This window comes from Sylvia atricapilla, chromosome 3 (genome assembly GCF_009819655.1).
Source record: "Sylvia atricapilla isolate bSylAtr1 chromosome 3, bSylAtr1.pri, whole genome shotgun sequence".
Classification (NCBI taxonomy): domain Eukaryota; kingdom Metazoa; phylum Chordata; class Aves; order Passeriformes; family Sylviidae; genus Sylvia; species Sylvia atricapilla.
In genome coordinates this window covers 6,986,662-7,006,249 of record NC_089142.1, presented here as the reverse complement: position 1 = coordinate 7,006,249, position 19,588 = coordinate 6,986,662, and the positions used below count along the sequence as shown (strand labels likewise).

At 37.4% G+C, this 19,588-nt stretch overlaps 1 protein-coding gene across 1 annotated transcript; it reads right to left on the bottom strand.

Annotated features, from left to right (window-relative positions):
- Positions 1-4,528: 4,528 nt before the first annotated feature.
- Positions 4,529-18,657, bottom strand: LOC136358366 (WD repeat and coiled-coil-containing protein-like). Its single transcript, XM_066314297.1, has 3 exons — positions 16,646-18,657; positions 7,832-7,952; positions 4,529-4,695 (listed from the first exon to the last, which is right to left on the bottom strand). The coding sequence occupies exons 1-3, from the start codon at positions 18,563-18,565 to the stop codon at positions 4,529-4,531; spliced, it is 2,208 nt and encodes a 735-aa protein (XP_066170394.1). The 5' UTR covers positions 18,566-18,657.
- Between the last annotated feature and the right edge of the window lie 931 nt (positions 18,658-19,588).

Sequence of the window (19,588 nt, the reverse complement as noted above, 5' to 3'; positions counted from 1 at the left end):
TTCATGTGTGAAATTTCATAACTTCTGGGATTTACCTTGCCTAACTTCACATGCCTAAAAGTCAGGTCAGATGAGTTGAGCTCTAAAGGATGGGTTAGTGCTACCAGGTACTGTATGTTGGGTTTTTAAAGAACAAGTTAGAAAAACATCTGACAGGAGTTACTTCAGAATATCTGACACTGTTTTGGGTTAGAGAGATGGACTTTTCAGCTACATTTTGGGTGGGAAAATTGTCCAGGGCTTGTGGTTTTCTGTTAAGGCAGGAAAACCTGAAAGTAAAGATAGCTAAAAATAAGTTCATTATCCAAGCTTGGAAATACAGAGGAAAATGAGAATCAGGGGAATGCAAGTTAGGCTTGATGATACTGTTGGTACTACTTTAGTTATTGAAAAGATATTAAAGAAATTCACATGAGTATAGAAAATACTTTCCTAGAGTAATAGAGGGAAAAGTGGAAGAACTAGTTGAGAGCAATTCAGGGCCTACTTTATACACTTCCTGCTGTGATCTCTCACTTTTTAGCTGTTATAAACAATAACAAAATAATATTTCATCATGCAAAGTCAGCATCATAAATTGGCCAGCAGAATTTCAGATCACTTTGATTTTGCTGGATTTCACTTGTATATTGTTTTATTATTGTTCTCATGAAACCGTTTTCAAAAAAAAAAAAAAAAAAAAAAAAGCCTATGTGGAATACAGAACTTCTGTTGTTAGCACTTTCTCAAGAAGTGGGCCAATATAAAAAAAAAAAAACATGAAAAGAAAGCAGACTGTTGCATGCTTAGCAGGCAACTTATGGAAAGTGTAAGGTGAGTTTTAACTTTACTTTGAAGCAGATTGTATTTTTAAATAAAGCTGTAGCAACTCCTAAAAATATACTGTGGTGCATATAAATGTGCTGGGTAAAGATGCAGACTAAGTAAAATGGAAATTTAGACTTTGTGGTATGTTGTTTATTCCCCACAGGGGAAATGTTTTGGAGGAGCTGGTACCCCATTTAGACTTTTGAGTACCACTGGTTTGGCATACTGAGTGTTGTCATTCTGCTTCCACTTCTAATTTAAGCTCCTAGTCTTCCTAGCTCTCCTCTGGTTTAATTACAGAATACAGACTTCCCTGCTGGGTGACTCTGCACATGAGCTTAGCACCAGGAGTCTCCTTATTCTTCCAGAGGACACTGTCCTTTCTGGTGACTGCCCTTTCTGGTGTCAGTTTAGCCTGGTGACTGTCCTTTCTGCTGGTGAAAGAAGGAGCTAAAAAAGGGGGTTGGCACTTCATGACATTTAGATGATCTGAACAACTCCCCTTTCCTAAACTGATCGATTTTGTCCCTGTAAATAGCATTTGGGGAGGATGGTGAATGCTTCTCAGTCTGTGCTTTTCTCCTTTTCACAGCCTACTCTCTGCTCAACTTGTTTGGTACAAACTCTTTCTCCACATGCCTTTATCACTGTTTTTGCAAATATCTTCTGTACAGCTTGTGCTTAATAGAACAGTCGTCTTTTATCTCTCTACTTCACTGATTCTCCATCTGTTCTCCATCCAAACCAAAGCTGAAAATTTATCCTCTGCTTTGCATAAATCTCTTCAGCACTTCTCCCAGTGTTTTTATTGCTTTCAATTTTAACTTTACAGCCCTGCGATAGACGCTAGATAAGATAGCTCTGCACTGCACTGCTCTCTTTAATCATTAGCTGAAAACAAATATTTCTTTGTTCAATTTTGTCCATTTTTGAGTGTATCTGTATGATTTAAACACTTGTTTTCAAGCATATGTACATAACAGCATATTCATAAATGTGGCAACAGTTATATTCTTTAATATTATATAATTTTAACTGATGTATAGTATTTTTTGTAAGCCTTCACATAAAATTTTAAATGTCCAACTGGAGTCCTTGTTTGTCACCAGACTATTTGTGCTGGGTGATGATGGCACCTTCAGATAGGTTGGCTCCTACTAATCTTTGAATCATACAGGAGGGAAAACAATGTCACCAAAATATAACATATCCAGAAATTCATTAAGCGTCACAGAACTAAAGCTTTTAATGTTACAGCTAGTTACTCCCTGAAACTAATTGTATTGTCATCTGAAAATTTGTCCTTTTTTAGCTCCACCAAACAGAACCAAACCAAACTTTGATAGCTGTTCAAAGAATCTCCTTTAATTTCTGATCTCCGCAACACTCAGATTGTTTTATAGAAGAGTAATGCATGAAAAACTAAAATGGTAAAATGACAGAATGACAAAGAAATGTCTGGTTATAAGTTCTGAGGGACCTTTAATGCCTGGATACTTGCTGATCTCTGCTAGTTCATGTTTTCACCTTTCCAGAGTACCCCTGTAACATTTTTTGTGTTTCATTAGCTTCAATTTGAGTGGACCAAACTATGGGATTATCACCCATAGAAGATAGTATTTGTGAGAAAAAAATCATTGTAGTTTGTTCCTTTATTTCAGCCTAAGTGGACCTCTAAAATATATCCTCCCTTCACTCTAGTTAGTTATAATTAAGTTTTATTTAGCTTGGCCATAACACAAACATTGTAAATACCCAAGACTTACGAGACACAAGGATGTTATTCAAGGGTATTTGCAGGATTAGAAACATCTGCTGCTTTGAAATGTGCTATGTCCTTTAGAAATCTGATCATGTCTTCCCTCACCATGCTATGTCTGGGAACCTCTGTGTTACTTATTTGATTTCAGTGATTTGTGCTGATTTCAGTGAAGGAAAGTACAACTTAAATCAAGTTCTTAAAGCAGTAGTAATACAAATACCCATTTGAACGTAATTCTAATGCAAAGAAGCAGGGAATACAATTAACCCAATAACTGATGTGTTTATACTTAAAAAGTAATATTTATTTGTTGTTTGGGATTTGTTTTTTGTTTTTTTTTTTTTTTTTTTTTTTTTTTACAATCAGGAATGCTTCTTGAAGCTGCTTAAAGAGATCTTTGCAAACAAGGTAGAACAAATATACTCCTCTGTATTGCATGCCTGTGGTTGTAGGCGATTTAGAATGATGATTTCTTTGTCCCTGAGAGGATACTTGCATGAAGAAGACATTTAATTCAATGAAATGAAACTGTTTACCTATTGCAAGAATTGAAATTTTTCCTTATGAGATCCCTGGCTGCATCACTGTAATGGCACTAATGCCAAACCTCCAAACCCATTAAGGTCCTTCAGAGTGTAGATCTATGGTCTTGATCCAGCCTTTGTATGGGGTGAAGTTTTGTAACTGGATTTTAGTATCTGTGCCCTATGAATGTGCTTGCCATTGCTCCCAAGAAGGGAAAAAAGACTCCCCAGGAGTATTAACAGGACCCAAAATGCACAGTATGAAAAATAACCCCTAACAGTAGCTTAAGTAAGTGTCCTTCCCTGTCTGTTTCCCTGGCTATACAGGGTGAAGCAGGCACGCCTTTCCATGGTTCCAGCGGTACAGAATGCCCTTGCACACATGGCTGCCCACTCTCCTTTATCCTTCTCTTTGCATTTCAATGAGGAAAAGTTAGAGAGTCTTTTAAGTTCTTCCCTTATGCCTATTTCCATCACCATAATCACTACAGTTTAATTTCCATGGATCTGCCTGCCTGACTCTCACCTGTATTGTCTCTTGTCTCTGAGGGTGAGGTTCACTTGGCTAAATGTAAATGTTTGTGTTCAAACCAGTCCCCCTGCTTGTGTTTGCAGTCAGTGGAAAGGAACAGGCACTTATTTACTTATTTAATCGGGACAGTTCACCACAATCAGTTTTAGAAATCTCTGTTAGGGCATGAATAATTTGCTATAGAATGCTTTTTTTTTTGACTGATTGTGCAGGAGCATAGATGAAAGGTTCAGTGTATACACCTGCATTTAAACAAATGAAATTTACATTAAATGTCTTTGATCCTCAATTTATCTTGCAAGAATTTTTCTTTTTCTTCTGTGTGCATGTATAAATCTACGTGCTGTCTAAGACATAGACAGAAGACAGTGCAGCCTTTTTAGTAATTGAGTATTTTCATATAAAAATTAGTCATTTCTGAAAATGTTGCAGGTTTCCATGGGATCCAGCTGGAACAGAAAAGAGCCTGAAGCTTTCCCCCCCGCCCCATCCTGGTTTTCCTTAATGAATATAAAGGCTCTTTAGTTGTATTTTCTTCAGGTTTTATGTAGACTGTACACTTGCACCAGCTAGATTTGTTGTTATGATTTTTAACATAATGCTGTTCCTCCGAGAGCATCCTGACCTCAGTCAAAGTAGACAACAGTCTCTCTGCTCCAGTCCATGACAGCCACTAATAACAGCAGCTGTGGTGAACTTCACTGTAGGTCCAGTCCTTCAGAAGAAATCGAGAGGGTCCAGCCACCCCAAGGCTGTCGCTATAGTGTAACCATGCCACAGATTTTACAGTTACAATACATGGAAAGTAGTGAAGACAGCTTTCTAGTCTCTCAGTGTCTGAGAGCACAGAGTGTCTCTGTATTGTAAAAGAAAAGAAGGTCATTTGGCTTCTTTGTTCAGAAATTATGTCACTCTGCTTGGTGGTCGCATTGGGATGCTTTTTTTGTGGGAGTGACCTCCACAGACTTCTGAACTGTCAGTTCCATCCCTTATGATTATCTCTTGTGTGGCTTTGAATATTAATGGCACAAAGCCGTCCTTGTCTGCAGTGAGCACAATCCAAGAAGAACCTACAAAAATGAAGCAGGAAAAAGGAAATGAGTGCACTGCTCTGGTTACGTAAATGTAGAAGCACGTTTTCTAAAGTCAGTGAGCACGCAGGCAGAGCAGGTTTCTTTTTGTGCACTAAAGCCTTATTACGCTAATGACATTAAGGTCTGACAATCCATGCTCAACACACCTTTGTGCAAATGCAGTGAGGGGCTAAATGAAAGGTCTTGCAAGGTTTGAGGCATTTTGTCCCTTATCTAAATTAAGTTCAAACACAAGATGCATCTTCACTAGTTCTAATAAGCTATAAGTATCTTCATCTTCTGTAAACTCAGCCAGCCTTTCCATGCTGACTTTTGTTCTAATGACATCTACTTCTGCTTAGCCTTTTCACTCATCTGCTCTACCCAAATGATGAAGAGATTATAAAAGCTAGAAAAGTTGCCAACAGAAATGACTGTGCTGTACTTGTTCTGGAAAGGAGTAGGGGTCTCCATCTCATTACTGTCAAACCAAGATTGTTCCATGTGTTTTCAAATGCATATAGCAAATAGAAGAAAGTCACACCTTGAAGATGATTTACAAAAGATGATTTACAAAAGCTGCAACAGTAAAATTTCTTGTAGTTTAATTATTTATTGAATCTTCTCCTAAGGAAAATGAAGAAAATATGGATGACATTTATAATAAGTTTTTTTAGGAAAAAAAGAGACAAGATTTCAAAACCATTTAGGTTATCTTTCTGTATTGCACAGAATTTGAAAATAAACCTCCCCTCACTTTGTTTTTTGCTTTTCATAGCGAATTGGCTTGAAAATGAAGTTAAATTTTCTTTAGTGATTCATCTGGCTTTCTTTTTGGCTGGATATTGCAGTTGTCATAGAAAAGAGTGAATTCTCTTTCTTTTTTTTTTTTTTTTTTTTTTTTTTTTTTTTCCGTTTGACACTTTATGGGAAAAAAAAATCTGTGGCAACTTAAAAGCATTGGAGGAGCCCTTATGTGATACACTTTCCTTAGTACATGTGATTCTGTCATTATTGAGCAGGGACATTAGCTGGCATATGAGGGAAAGAAAGCCTTGACAGATTCTGTGCCAGGATTTTAGATTTTGGGATATAAAACTGTTTTTGAATGGAATGTGAAAAAAGGAACTGTAGAAAATCCAAATGAGCTATTCTTATTTTTTGTCAGTCATAACAAAGCATGCTCCTGAAGAAGGTAAATCTCCCCTTCTTTAACTACTAACAAAGCACTTTTCCAGGCTGGTTGCATGTTGTCATGTCACCTGTTACATCATAAGAAGATTGTCTCTCCAAACCATGAATCTTTAATCTTCTACTCTTAATACTTTCTTTCTAAATCTGATCAGACTTCAGATTCTGTGAGCAGTGGGCCTGAAAGTGGAAGTTCTGTGGTCCAAGTGGAGATTCCATTGTTCATCAAATTGATGAAGCATACTTTTGTGTCAGACTCTTGGGACTTTTTTTCATCCATTGAAATGCTGGAAATTCTCAGTGTCATTGACAACACTTGTGTGGTAGCATATCCCATGGAATATTTAAATGGAAAAGCCATGTGCAGTGTGTAGTACCCTTTTACTGTGAACAATTATTATGATGATGTGCCAAAAAGAGAGACTCCTGGGTGCTGCTTCCACGGCACTACATGACAGACTATATTTAGCACAGGTAATGGTATTACAGTCCTGGGCTTAAAGTGCAAACAATGAGGCTGAGCTCATTGCTCTTTTAACTCTGATGATCTTAACAGCATTGCTGTGGACATGAATTTGCCTTACAGTTGTGAAGCTTTTCCTCCAATCTATTAATGCTTAAGTGTTTGCTCATAGCAAAAAATGCCACGCTGTCATTATAATACAAACATGCTCTTCATTACATACCCTTTAATTATATATTATTAAAAGATGGGAGTGATATTTTAAAACTTCACACTTAATATTTATGTCTTGTGTCAAAAGAAACTTTTAGGAATATAAGCAAGTACCATCTAGAACTGAAGAAAGAGCTACACAACTGCTTCTGCTCCAAACCTCATAATTTGGTGAATTTTAGAAAGATTATTTTTTCAGTTTTTCCTTTTGCTGTAAGCGTACAAACTCAATATCAGAAAATCCGAGCAGAAAGAGGGATGCATTAGGATGATTCTGAGACATTGTTTTTTTGATATCTCTGAAGTCTAATACATGAAACTGTGGAGATGTGTTCTGCTAATTAAATATTCAACTGCTCTATAGAACTAAAATTAGGTTTTCTCAGTCTTCTTGTTTATTATGGGCATTCCTTTCCAAATCAAGATCTGGAAATACAGGCAAAAATGGGCTCTTCTTCTCCCTGCAGTGCTGCATCATGTTGCTGCAGAAGCCTGCTGGGAAATAGCTCAGGTCTCAACAGCAGGTAGAGTCTTTTTATATATGCTTCCACTGCACTGCACAATCAACGAAGATTCCTGACAAAAATATGGAACCTGCATATCCTTGTCTTCTGGAACAACCTCAGAAGTAGTCTGTGATGAGAAAAGCCATCAGAAGCCTTATAGAGAAATGGCTAAGAAATGGCAGTTGTGTGAGTTGCTGAGAAGGTGTCACACAGGAACAGACAGGGACAAGGCAAGTCAGGGGCCAGTCAGGGGCCAGGGCTCCCCTTGTGGCATCTGTCCTTATGAGTTAATCAGTGGTGGGTGGTAAAAACGGGAGACTGGCAAATAGGAACATTGAGCTTTATTTTTTATTTTACATTAAAATAATCCCCAATGCTACTTGATACATAAATATCTATATCATATTCTGAGAGTGAATTTTTCTCCAACCTATACTCTGTTGTCCAGCCTGAGACATGCTAGTAAGGATGGATAAAGCAAACTGCCAGAAGATTTCAGGAAAGCAGTTCTATTTCCAGGTAACACAGGGTACTCATTATTTTCTCAGCCTTCCTTTGCAGAGGCACCTAACATATTACTCTGCTAATAGGTACTTTTGCAGTTACTTAGCATTTAAATTATTTCAAGAGACTCTGCTGTATTTTAAACAAGGGAGAACACACACTTGCCCAAAAAAAGTTAGTTAGCTCAGTTTACTAATGCCCCTTCTATGCTAAAAATCTCAGGTGAAACCAGATAGCAGAAATATAAAGAACATACCATGTTTCATTTCAATAACAGGCAGATCGAACAGCTGCTGGACTAAACTCAAATGGATCTTGCCATCACAGAGGAGAACATCTTTTGTTTCTTCAGTAACTGATCCATTTGAAAAGCTTTTCTTCATATGCATGTATGTAAAAGAAAAGATCTTGTTAATGGCTTAGACATCGAGCCTGAGCTCTTATAACCTTTCCTCTGCTCTTACTCCTTCCCGTTCTTTAGTCATTTTGCCTTTTCTTTGTCTGTCTTTCCTACAGTTTATAGATGACATCATCATGCAGGACCATTCTAAGCACAATCTCATAGTCTCATGTGAGGAGTATGAAAATGCCTCTGGTTTTTGCTTTGTGGGCTTCTGCAGCTCAAAGCTGCCTCAGCCCCACACATGTATTGTCCTGGGGTGGGCATCTGTGTGTCTGTTGGGCTGTCCTGCCTGAAGCCAGTTTAGTGGAAGGGAATGTATCATTCCTGGAATAACGTTGTTCCAGATGCTGCCAAAGTAAATGAGTAGTCAGCTTGGTTTCAGCTGTATGTGTTGGGTTTGAGAGCCATGGGGCAGCTATTCCAGCCTCGTAAAATAACCTCAGTTATTTTGGCACGGGGAGTATTATAGAGAGACTGGACATGGCAACAGCCTCTCTGAAAAGCTGTCACAGCAAGGTAGCTTGGGAATCCTGTGACTTGCTTTGAGAGAGAGGGAATGTATGGATTTACAGTCTTGGAATTTGCTCTGATGATATTCACTGAAAGAACACAGTGAATATAAAGGTGGCTTGTTTGTGCTTCATGAAATTTAGGTAGCCCTGAGAATCAACATCTTTGCGTTTCATCTTTCTGGTTACTAAAAGGTGCAAGGACAAAAATTAGTTGGGCTACTACAGTCATGGAGTGGATGTATATTTGAATTTACATTTTCCTATCTGTTATAATTTAAAAGTCCTTTTAACATTGAAATTTTTCCAATGACTCAATGTCATTATGAAATATATATGAACGGGACATTTTCTTCAAAATAATATTGCTATACTTTGTCCTGTGAATTTCATTTTGTTTTTTCCATGCTTTCTCCCTGTGTAGTTCCATGTGTTATGTTTTGCATTGTGTCTTTTTCTTTGGCATCTTTATGTTCGCAGTACCCCTGGATTTTATATATTTGTTATGAATAAACAGTCTGTTTACCCAATTTCAAAGACCCCTCTGTTTCATACATTCAAAAGGGATCCAAGGTAATATTTCAGAATGGGTTGACAGGATCTCATCTATTCTAATTCCTGTTCTAGCCCTACTATGTCTGTGTCTACTTCACACCCTGAATTTTTCTTGCTAATGTAGAACTTACAGTTGAATGAATTCACAACTGCATCTTCTATTTGTGTGCACAGTAATCTAACCTTTGACTAAATAAATGTCTCTTGTAATGCTCGTCTTCATTTCTAATTGTGCTGTCTTTTGACAGTTGCTCTCTGTGAATGTGTGCTTTTTTGCTGTGTAACAACCTTTCTAAATCAATCCCTATCACTTTTCTGTACACAGTATCTGTGCTGTCACGCAACCACATTGAATTCTGTAAATCAGACTGCCTGCTGACTGCTGCAAATGTCTTTTCCTCCACTCTGCTATAAATTGCTCATGCAGATAGTCTATGGGTGATTATTTATTCAGTTATTTATTTGTTATGATTGATTTTATAAGAAACCATAAAAAATATTTTTCCATTAAAAATGTGAACTTTCCAGCTTTCAAAGGTCTTCTCATCTTTTCTCCACACTCAAAACAACCAGAAATTTGTTGGTGCATAATTAATAAAGGACATACCTCAGGAATGCATTAAGGAAGCATCATTTTCTTAGTCAAAAACCTATAGCAACTTTTTGCTACAGCTGTAACTATATAAGAGAAGTTCTTTGTATTTTTTAGGTATTTCCAAGTTATGTAGTACTATATTCTATTGAACCTAAACACACCTGAAACTCAATGGGCTGAATGTTCAGCAGTGAGGGTGTGCTTTGCATAGGCATTGCAAAGGTGCTCTTTGCCTGGGCAAAGCTTTGTCATTGCTACAGACTGTGGACTAGCATATTTACCAACTATATTTTCCTGAGTTCAGGTTGAAATAGCAGAGTTTATTCAAATTGGAATTTCAGTTCACTAATTATAGAAGAAATGGACTGTAAATAAGACAGGCTCATTGCCTTGACCCAAGTGGTCCATTTTTCACATAGATATGCCTCAACTCAGGAATTCTCAGAAAATAATCTAGCTCTGTCTCTCTTGACTTGAAATCAGTTGAATGGAAATGTATGCTCAAGATGACTCTGTTCTAGTTTGTTTCCTATATAGCATTGCACATTATTATTAGAGCATCCATTGGAAGTGGAAGACATTTTTGTATACACAAAACTGCACAACACCTATTTTTTTTATTCTAAACAGTTTTTCAAGTACAGACCTGAAAGATCAAGTTTTGATGGTTTGTCTTTTGTCACTTGTCAGTGTTCATATGAACTATTTTCTCTATCTTTGTCATATGCTTCTTTTTATGATAAAACTAATAATTTTATACATTTATTTTTTACTTTTTACAAATTCTGTCAGATCAAGAATTTTTCTCAGTTGTAATCTTCTAATTATTTAGCCTTTTTGTTTAATGCTTAGTTGAAGCAATGATAATGTGCCTTCTCCTGTAGGAATGTGTCCACACACGTCATATCACAGATTAACTGATTTAAACCTGTACCTTCTTGTAAGGCAGGTAACTCTTAGTATCCCCTTTTTATAGATGATCATACCATTAAACAGGGAGCTTAAGAGATTTAGTCAAGGTCATGGAAGTAATTGTGACAGAGTTAGAGGTACAACTAAAAGGTTACCTTTGTACTTCCCATGCTTTAACCCAAAGACAATTGTCTAGCCAAATGTAGATTTTATCTACCTCTTCCCAAAATCCATGATTATTTTTGCTGTGTTGTTATTTATCTCCAATAGGAATCAGAGAACTAGAAATTTCCAGGTTAAAATTCCTTTGTTTGTTGCTTTATCCTAGAACAAAGTTTATTGGTAGACAAAAAACATGTTAATGACAGAAGAAACAAATATATTTCCACATGTTACTGTATATTTTCAGATTAAGTTTCTTTAGCCAACTTCCCGTAGTATGTCAAGTCCAACTCTCCTTCAACAAAAACCCAGTAAAAAGAAACAGTCAATTCAATAATTGTTTTCCTTCACCCATGTCAGCCTGCCCAGATCAGATTTTATAGCGTATAAAGGGTGTTCTGGGCCGCAGCCAGCCCATCACAGGAGTGCCAAACTGTCTTTCAAAACTCACATTTTGGATTGCAATTATGTAAGAGAAAAAAATAATTTACTAAGGCAAAAGGATTCCTGAGTGAGGTGTTACATATCTCAGGTATGTCTGCACAATAAGTGAACATGCCTTCTCTCTTTTTTTGAACCCCACTGAGCAGTCAGCTGGAGCTGATTCTGCCTCTTGACCTTTTCTTCATTTGTCTTGTATTTCCTCATGCACTGCCTATGCTCCCCTGCATGCTAAGATCATCTTAATGAACTTAAATTCAACAACTGATGAAACAGGGAAGTAAACGAGAATGTGCTACCAATCAGAATTTTTACTGACACTGTCTTAGCGATCTAGTTGAAGTCTCAATGTGTCTTTCTTGCCCATGGATGTCTAGGAATGTAAAATCTTTTTCAGATGAGACCTGCCAGCTCTGTGCCCAGTGCTCATTACCTGCTGAAGGATGTGCCTCACTGATGTGCCCACACGCTGCCTTTGTTCTTTTCATAACAGTATTGTATTTTGGATTCATAGACATCTTATAGTCACTTAACATGTACAAAAGCAGAAATTTCATCTCTTAATCCTGGAATCTATTACTGTGCACTTTATATTAGTTCGTTGAGTTAATTTCAATCCTTTTTTTTATTATTAGTCTAGATGTTAAGCAGTAGCAATCAATTTACAGGTGTGAAATCCTGATCCTTTACTGAAGGTATTACTGACTCTATGTCATATGCAGATTTTATAAGCATAACTCAGCAGATCATTAATGAAACTTTCAGATGAGCCCGAAAATCCATCACGAGAAAATCCACTAGTAATTTTTTCCATTTTCTTCTATATTATTATAACTATTACTATCTCCCTTGCAGCTAATTGCTTAACCATCTTATTTTTCTTCCATTAATCCCTATTCTCTGCTCCTGAACAAATAATTTCCCCTGTGGCATGATTTCAGGTACTGTACTGAATTACAGGTATTTTAAATATTCCTCATCTCCTTTGTTTTAATAATCTATTCTTTTAGAAGGGGAAGGTATCAGGTTAGTACATGCATTGCGCAGTGAATGATGCTGTAGTTGTCTAGGATTCTGGTTTCATTCTTTTAAACTCTTCATTTCAACTGTGTTGTGCTCCATTGGGGATTTCAGGTTTGATACCTTAGTACCCATTAGTCATCTTGCTTTTACCTTGCCCCCATATTCATTGTGCAGGATGAGAAAAAGCTAGTAGATGTGGGGGTTCTGTCCCAGAAGACAATGAAAAGACACTTTAAACAGCTAAGGAAGAGAGCATTGAAGAGGAAGGAGAATTATGATTTACCTTCTCATTGTGCCTTGTGCAGCACTGCCACAGGTATTGTTCATTAGGTTATACAGCTTGCACTGCTCCCCTTCCCTGTCATTATTTCTTACTGTTGCTGCAATTCCTGCCTGCTTTTTGGTAGAGTCTGTTTTTATTGTGGTGGAGATATTGATATCTTTCCTCTCCTTATTCTTATGTGGGACATTCCAATTGCAACCTTAATTAACCTGGCAGAGAAGCATAAGCCGTAAAATGTTTACGCTGGAAGAGATCTGAGGTGCTCAGAGGTGCTTAAATCCCAGTGCAGTTTGCATTTATAGGGCACATCAGCATTCCAGGTGACATGATGCTGGGATTTCTCTCCCCTTGATGGTAATAGTTCTGCAACTACTGTTTCAGGCATACTGTCATCTAAGATATACCTTTTGTGCTTGTGCTTCCATGATCTTTATGTATGATCTTTACTTTCTTTGTGCAGTATGAAAACTTGGCTTTTTTGACATTGCATGTTCCTTTCCTTTTGCAGCTGCATATCCAACAAACAAATCATATGCTCTAACAAAAGGAATTGTGTCTCCTCTGCAAACGCTGCTTGTCTGCTATTGATCAGTTTCAGAACACTGTTGACAGAATTTGTTCATAACAAATTCCTCAACCTTTGCTCAAAATGTTATCCATGCATTAATCACACTTTCTCTTGACTACTGCAGGTCTTTCTTTTACAGTCATCCTAAATCTCTTCTTTCTAAATTTCAGGATAGCTGACTAGTTTCTCACTCCAGGGAGCAGTCATATCAGCTTCCTCTTCCATCATTTTCATTACTTACTTTCTATTGCTCAACCCAAGTCAAAATTGCCCTTTGGATTTCAGAAGGGTTCATGGTCTTATTACAGCTCATCATTTCAGCCTGGTCTTCACTCATTTTACTGTGCTCCCCTTACATTCACCTTCTTTACATCATGTATTTCTGTCAGAGTTTAACTGCCATACGTTTGTATCATTTCTGTTCATCTCCCAGATATGTGTAAAAAAGAAAACCTTTATTTTGTAGCTGACCTTGGCAATGAAGTTTCCCACAGTAAATTGTATGAAGATACTATAAAAAGATATTATAAAAGTACAAATTGACTTGTGTATAATTATTGGTGAGTGCTAAGAAAAGAAAGTCATTGTGACTAATTGCTGAAAAGATATTATTTCCTGTTTAATTATACAATATATGCTTTCAGTGATATAAACTTTTGACATCATATTGCTTGTGAACAAAATGTAGGAGTTTAAAGATATTTTTCAGATTAAGATGAATCTTATTCCTCCTGGAGAAGTTTGCCTAAATGCCTTTAATTTGAGATCCAGATTGGCTTTATTTCCACAGTAATTAGGTTTTGAATGAGACTAGTTTAAATATTCTGCAGCTGTTTCTTTTCTGAGGGAAAAGGATGATAAAAGTATCTTTTTGCAAAATGAAACAGAAAAAAAAATCTGTGACAGATCATCTTCTTTTTTTTTCTTTTTAAATAATATCTTCTTATTGCATTTGTCTATCTGCCCTCCCACATTCCCCTGAACCACAAGCCTGTATATGATAAAAAAGCAATAATATTTGCTTTTCAGGGTTGAATGATCAAGTTACCTCTGGTGGCTGAATGCTATTACAAAAGTGATAGTGCAGTGACATTTCCAAAGTGTGAATGATCGTGGTTTTCTTCTATGGTTATGGGCTACAAAGAATACACATTCTGGTAGCACTGCATAGATGTGGCTTCAGAGGTGTTACAGGCAGGCTTGCACTAACAGGATAAACAAACGTTTTGAAGAATGTTAAATGAGCAGACATTATGAATTATTAAGTAATAAATGTTTCAGGGTTATTTTAGTTTCCTAAGCAGAACAGGAAGTACACAAAAATATGTCAATAATGCTTCTGCACAACAGTGTTCATAATTGCTCATTAATTATTGCTACATTTTTATCCCTTATGTTTTAAACTTTCATTTTATTTTTTAAATGCATAAATATGGTTATGCAGTTCTGATCCACTGTATTCTTTAGTACAACAGATTTCTCAATCAAGACTGAGCCTCTGCTGTGCTGGGGATTATAGAGACACTTAAGAAGACATGCACTTGGCACAAAGAGCTGGAAGATAATGGCCATATGATTGACTGGACTGCAGTGTTCCTAAAGCTTAGAATGTTTTCCACTGGCTGATATTTGTATCATAAGGCATAAAGTTGTTTCCTGACATTTTGCTCTGTGAACAGAGTCTGACTGGAACCCACAGCTGGTCTCTGAGCTCACAGTGCACTGAACAACTCCTGAAGGAGAAACAAGGTTCAGATGTCTGAATATAAACTAATCAAAACAACTATTTTCCTCTGAAAATTATTAGCTGCCTATGAAACAAATATTTCCCTGTCTGTCTGTAGACCTTTCTGCCAAGTCTATTTTTTTTTTTTTTTTTGCATCATGCTGTGATTCTGTTAGATTTCAGAAGAGGGGCTGAACTATGCAAAGCATTAGTTGAGACTTCCTCAGGAAAGCAGTGCCTTAGTGCCACTTTTTCTGAGTCATTGTAATGTGGTGCTAGCAGTGCTTGCTGCTGGTGTAATGTGAAACTAACCTGTTCAGATGAATAAGTATTCCTTTCTAAACATAGTTTTTCTAGCAGTATTTTAGAAGCATTTAATTTTTTTTGTTGTTCTTTCCAAAGGAAAAAAGAAACAGGTTAACTAATTCTTACTCCTTGTACAAGCATGTGCACAGTGGCTTCAAATCTTAGATTAATGTTACGTGTCACAAATAAAACTTCTCTTGGGAAAGGTTAATCCAATTGAATCCTAGATATAGGGCTGCTTGCTAAATAAATAAGTTGATTTATGTTAAGAAATCAAAATTAATTTGAACATTCTGGAGAACAGAAGGGCTTGCTTCTTGGCCAATAAAATCCTAAATTATTTAAAATAGACATGCTGATTTTTCACCAGATTTGTATAATGTGTTCAAGTTAAATTATTGACTAATTCAGATTGAAAGCTTTGCTTTTATATAGAGAACCCAACACACCAGAATCTGTTTAAATGCCAAGTAAATGATTGCTAGAAATAATGACCATGATTGAATTGAGTCACCATTCCCTTAATGAGTGTTTAAGGAGGGGTACTTCAATATCTATATGGATTCCTTTTAAGTCAAAGGAAGTAAAATTTTCTTCAACATCATCACAATGCAGTGTATTATTTTGACATAATGCTGCTTATGTTGCAGTAGATAAGAATGCATTCATAATTGGCATCTACATCCTGAAAGGGACACCACTTTTTATCACTACCATCAGCATGTTCAAAAATCTGATCAGTATAATGTTAAGTATTCCTGTGAATAATATTAAAAATAGTAGATAGAAATAGTTACCCAGCCTACAGTCCTTTGTTGAAATTCTTATTGAAGCCAGAAGGAAATTTGCCAAAACAAGGGTAGCTAGGAGCATGATAGTTTGAAATTCTTATATTTTTTTAATGGAATCATAATTACATATTGATGGACTGGAATTTTTTGTTTGTTTGAGGGTATTTTTTCCAAAAATTATAAGTTGTTATGTGTTTTACAAATTTGGTACATCTTATTTTGCAAAGAATTGTGTTGAGAAATCAAAGTAGAAATAAGCCAAATTAATGTCATGCCCCTTTAATTTTTCCATACATTGAGATTCAATGCTTTCAATGCTTTTTATTCTATTTTTTTTTTCAGTCTTCCTGTGAGTCTGGCTATCTTCAGACTCTGGATTTGAGCTCAGGTTTAAGTTTATTACATTTCTGGTGAGCTACTGTAGACCCCCATTCATTGGCTTATCTCTGCACTAAACTAAAATATAAGCCTTTTGTAGATTAACAACTCTGGCTCCATTCTCTCTGACAGATACACACAAAATTAGCCAGTGTCCAAGACAATTGTGCCTGATCAAAGAACAAACAAACAAATCTCCCATGTTAAGTATCCTCTAAACTATCCGCATCATCCTGAGTTATTGTTCCAATGACAAATTATAATTCCATTTTATGTTAAACTTGATACCAAATCTAGGTTACATTTCTTATGGGTTGATAAGAATAAACTGCACCCTCTTGATTTAAAGCCAAATAAATGCAAGATTGTTCAAAAATTTGGTTCCTATCACGGTATTTCTAAGGTGACAAAATGTTACCTGGTAAGTGACATGCACAACCGGTGGTTCCTGGGAGCATGGGTAGGCTAAAGATATCCTCCTCCCGTTCCTAGCGAAGTCCGTGATTTCGGAAAGACTCAGCTGTAACTCATTGAAGCTGCCACAAAGTCTCTCTAAATTTCTCGATATGTGACTCATTCCCCTTTCACTTGGCAAATTGTTGTTTTTAGAAGAACTCGATGCTTCTTGGATCACATTGAACTGCACTTTAGGGGATGTTGGTCTGCTGGAAATCCTGCTAGGTGATCCAAAACCACGAAGAGACACTGAACGATTCATAGGTTCAGCATCCAATGTTTCCAAGGCCACCAGGGAGTCACCTGGGAGCCTTTTTTCATCCAGGTCACTCACACTTGATGAAGAGCTCTGCTCATAACTAGGGCTCTTTACTTCTTCAATAAGTCTTCTCCTGCCGCTTGGAGACTGAATAACTGTGCTTCTTGGTATTAACAACTCCCTGCTTTGAGGCTGGTCTTCTGTGGCAAGATTCTCGAAGAATTTTCTTTTTCCAGGTATATTAACAGAGGATTCAAAGTTATAAAACATATTCTGCTTAGGCTCAGGCAATGCTGAAGAATTTTCTTCCAGCATCAATTCTTTGACCATAAGACGCAATACATACCTGTCTGAATTTGAAGATGGAATGAGATTAGGCTCAGGGAACCTCTGCTTGCCAATCAGAATCAATAAGAGTTTATCTGTTAAGAAGCATAGGCCCTTTGGTCTTTCATTTTTTTCCAGTTGGATTTGTTGAATGTGAGGCATGCAGGAAGAGGTTATGGAATATACCAGAACAATATTAGAAGTATTAGAGGCTACTGCCACAATCTGAGCTCTAAAGTCAAAAGCCATTATATCAGGAACCAGAATACCTGGGATGGTGACTTTTCTGGTGGTCGTTACCTTCCTCTCAAAAGTCACCAAGATCAAGTGAGAAGAATCTTGACCATTTGTTGCGGCAGAGTCTTTGCGTTTCAAAGTAATGAGGGGACTGGGATCAGACCGACGGTGGTTTGCAAGGATATGGGTCAAATCCACAGGACCTGATGAAGAAGAAGCAACTGAATCAACACCTGATCTATCTGAATCTATGGACTTTCTTCGTGTGTCCATGGAGTATTCCTCGTCACCAAGCACCAAAGCAGACTGTGAGATTAGAGAACCAGCTTCTGTACCAGAGGGCACATCAAATGCAATGCCTGCATTGACACCACAGATATTATCTAAGGGAAGCTCAGTAGCTACAGCAATTTGGAAATCCAGGGTGGCTTCTATAGCACAAATATAACCTCCCACATCAAAAACTGGACAAAAGGAGCAGATATTTAGAGTTTTCTGAGCATTATCCCATATGTAGGAGTGCAGGGCACTGCCTATAGCAACTACTAAACGATTACCATCCTTAGTCCAGCAAGCACAGTGGATGAGTCCACTGCTTTTGATCTCTGCCTTAACCCGCGCGTTGTCAGTACGAACAGCATGCAAGACTGAAGCATCTCGTTTGGTAAGCACAGCCAAGACCTCCTTCTTTGGATGCCAGACACAGCCCTGAGAAAGCAGTGGAAATGGCTCACCAACTTCACAAGTCTGAGAAATCAAGGGCTTTTTCTTCTCTGCACTGGTGTAGATCAGCTGCCAAATGCTTACGTGCTTTTTGTGCTGAACAGCGAGCAGAGCTGGGGTGTCTGTAGAGCAACATGGGCCCCAATAAAGCCCATGCACATGTTCAAACTGACCAACAATGCTTGAGTCTCCAAACTTCAGCTCTCCATTTTGATAGTATAAAGTAGTCAGTATCACTTGCTTCCCATCTGTCCAGGCAATTCCATGCACAGGGTGGATAGCTTGATATAAAGCATTGAGGCCGGTTCTCAGAAGCTTTGCCTTTCCCAGATCCATCTTTTTAGGCTTTCTTTCTAATGTTGATTGTTCCAAAGTAGAGAATCCATGGAATTCACTTGCAGATCACCATGAGAAAATTTTTTTCTCATGTCTCCTTCCCTTCCTTTCCAGCATCAAGCTGCTATTTTCTGCTAATAATCCAAGAGTCTATATAGTGAACTCCTTCTCTGTAGGCCTGCAGCTGCTCTTCTAAGTATAAATCCATGTCAAAGCTGCTTTGGCTAGGTCTTTTCCTGGGAGGAGTTATCATCTTCATGTGATTGCTAACAAGGTTTAACCAATTACTGTGCGTTTTCGTAGAAGGCTATTTTTAACTCTTCAGTGCTGGGAATATATTTAAAAATAACACTAATACCTTGACCTTCACTGAATGAAGGTCTTTACCAAAGAGAGAGATCATACACTGGTAAGCCTAAGTATTAAGCTACAGCCTGAAATAATGACCTGACACTTCTTTCAGCCAGCCTTTGAAGGATGAAAGAAAATTTAAACATAATTGAGAACTGTACAAGGCAGATTGCAATCTGTGATGGGCAGCATCTTTCAAAGAGACAAGATCTGAAATGGCTATGAAAGGAAAGTAGAAAAGGGAAAGCATGCTCTGTTCTGTTAGTAGTTACAAGGGAATGAATGAAGATGAGATTTGAAAAAAACCCAAACATCCAAACTAAAAAACCCCAAGTACAGAGTCTAGAAGCAAACAGAGCTGATTAGTGATTACTGTTCATTTTACTGAGACATACTTCCTAGCTACAAATACATATTGATTTCTTTCTTGGTCTTCCCAGCCACCTGTATCTGAGGGCTGTCCCTTCATTATACAGACAGAATGCAACGAGGAATCAAAAAATTTCGTTTCTCCTAAGCCTGCATTTTCCACAATATGTAACATAACATCATGCAAGATCCTTGAGTTGTCAAAGACCCAAAAGACCCAACCAATAAGTTGCTGCAGCACAATGGGGTCGTGGTAGGACACAGCAATTTGGGTGGGCTGTGTTGTTTCGGGCCCAGAGCTGG

Excerpts from the sequence above, each read along its gene's own strand:
- LOC136358366 (XM_066314297.1), bottom strand. The coding sequence starts at position 18,565 with ATGGATCTGGGAAAGGCAAAGCTTCTGAGAACCGGCCTCAATGCTTTA. Across the intron at positions 7,953-16,645 it reads TTGTGCATGTCACTTACCAG|AAAAGCTTTTCAAATGGATC; the intron begins GTAACATTTTGT and ends ATGCATATGAAG. Across the intron at positions 4,696-7,831 it reads TGTTATTGAAATGAAACATG|GTTCTTCTTGGATTGTGCTC; the intron begins GTATGTTCTTTA and ends TCATTTTTGTAG.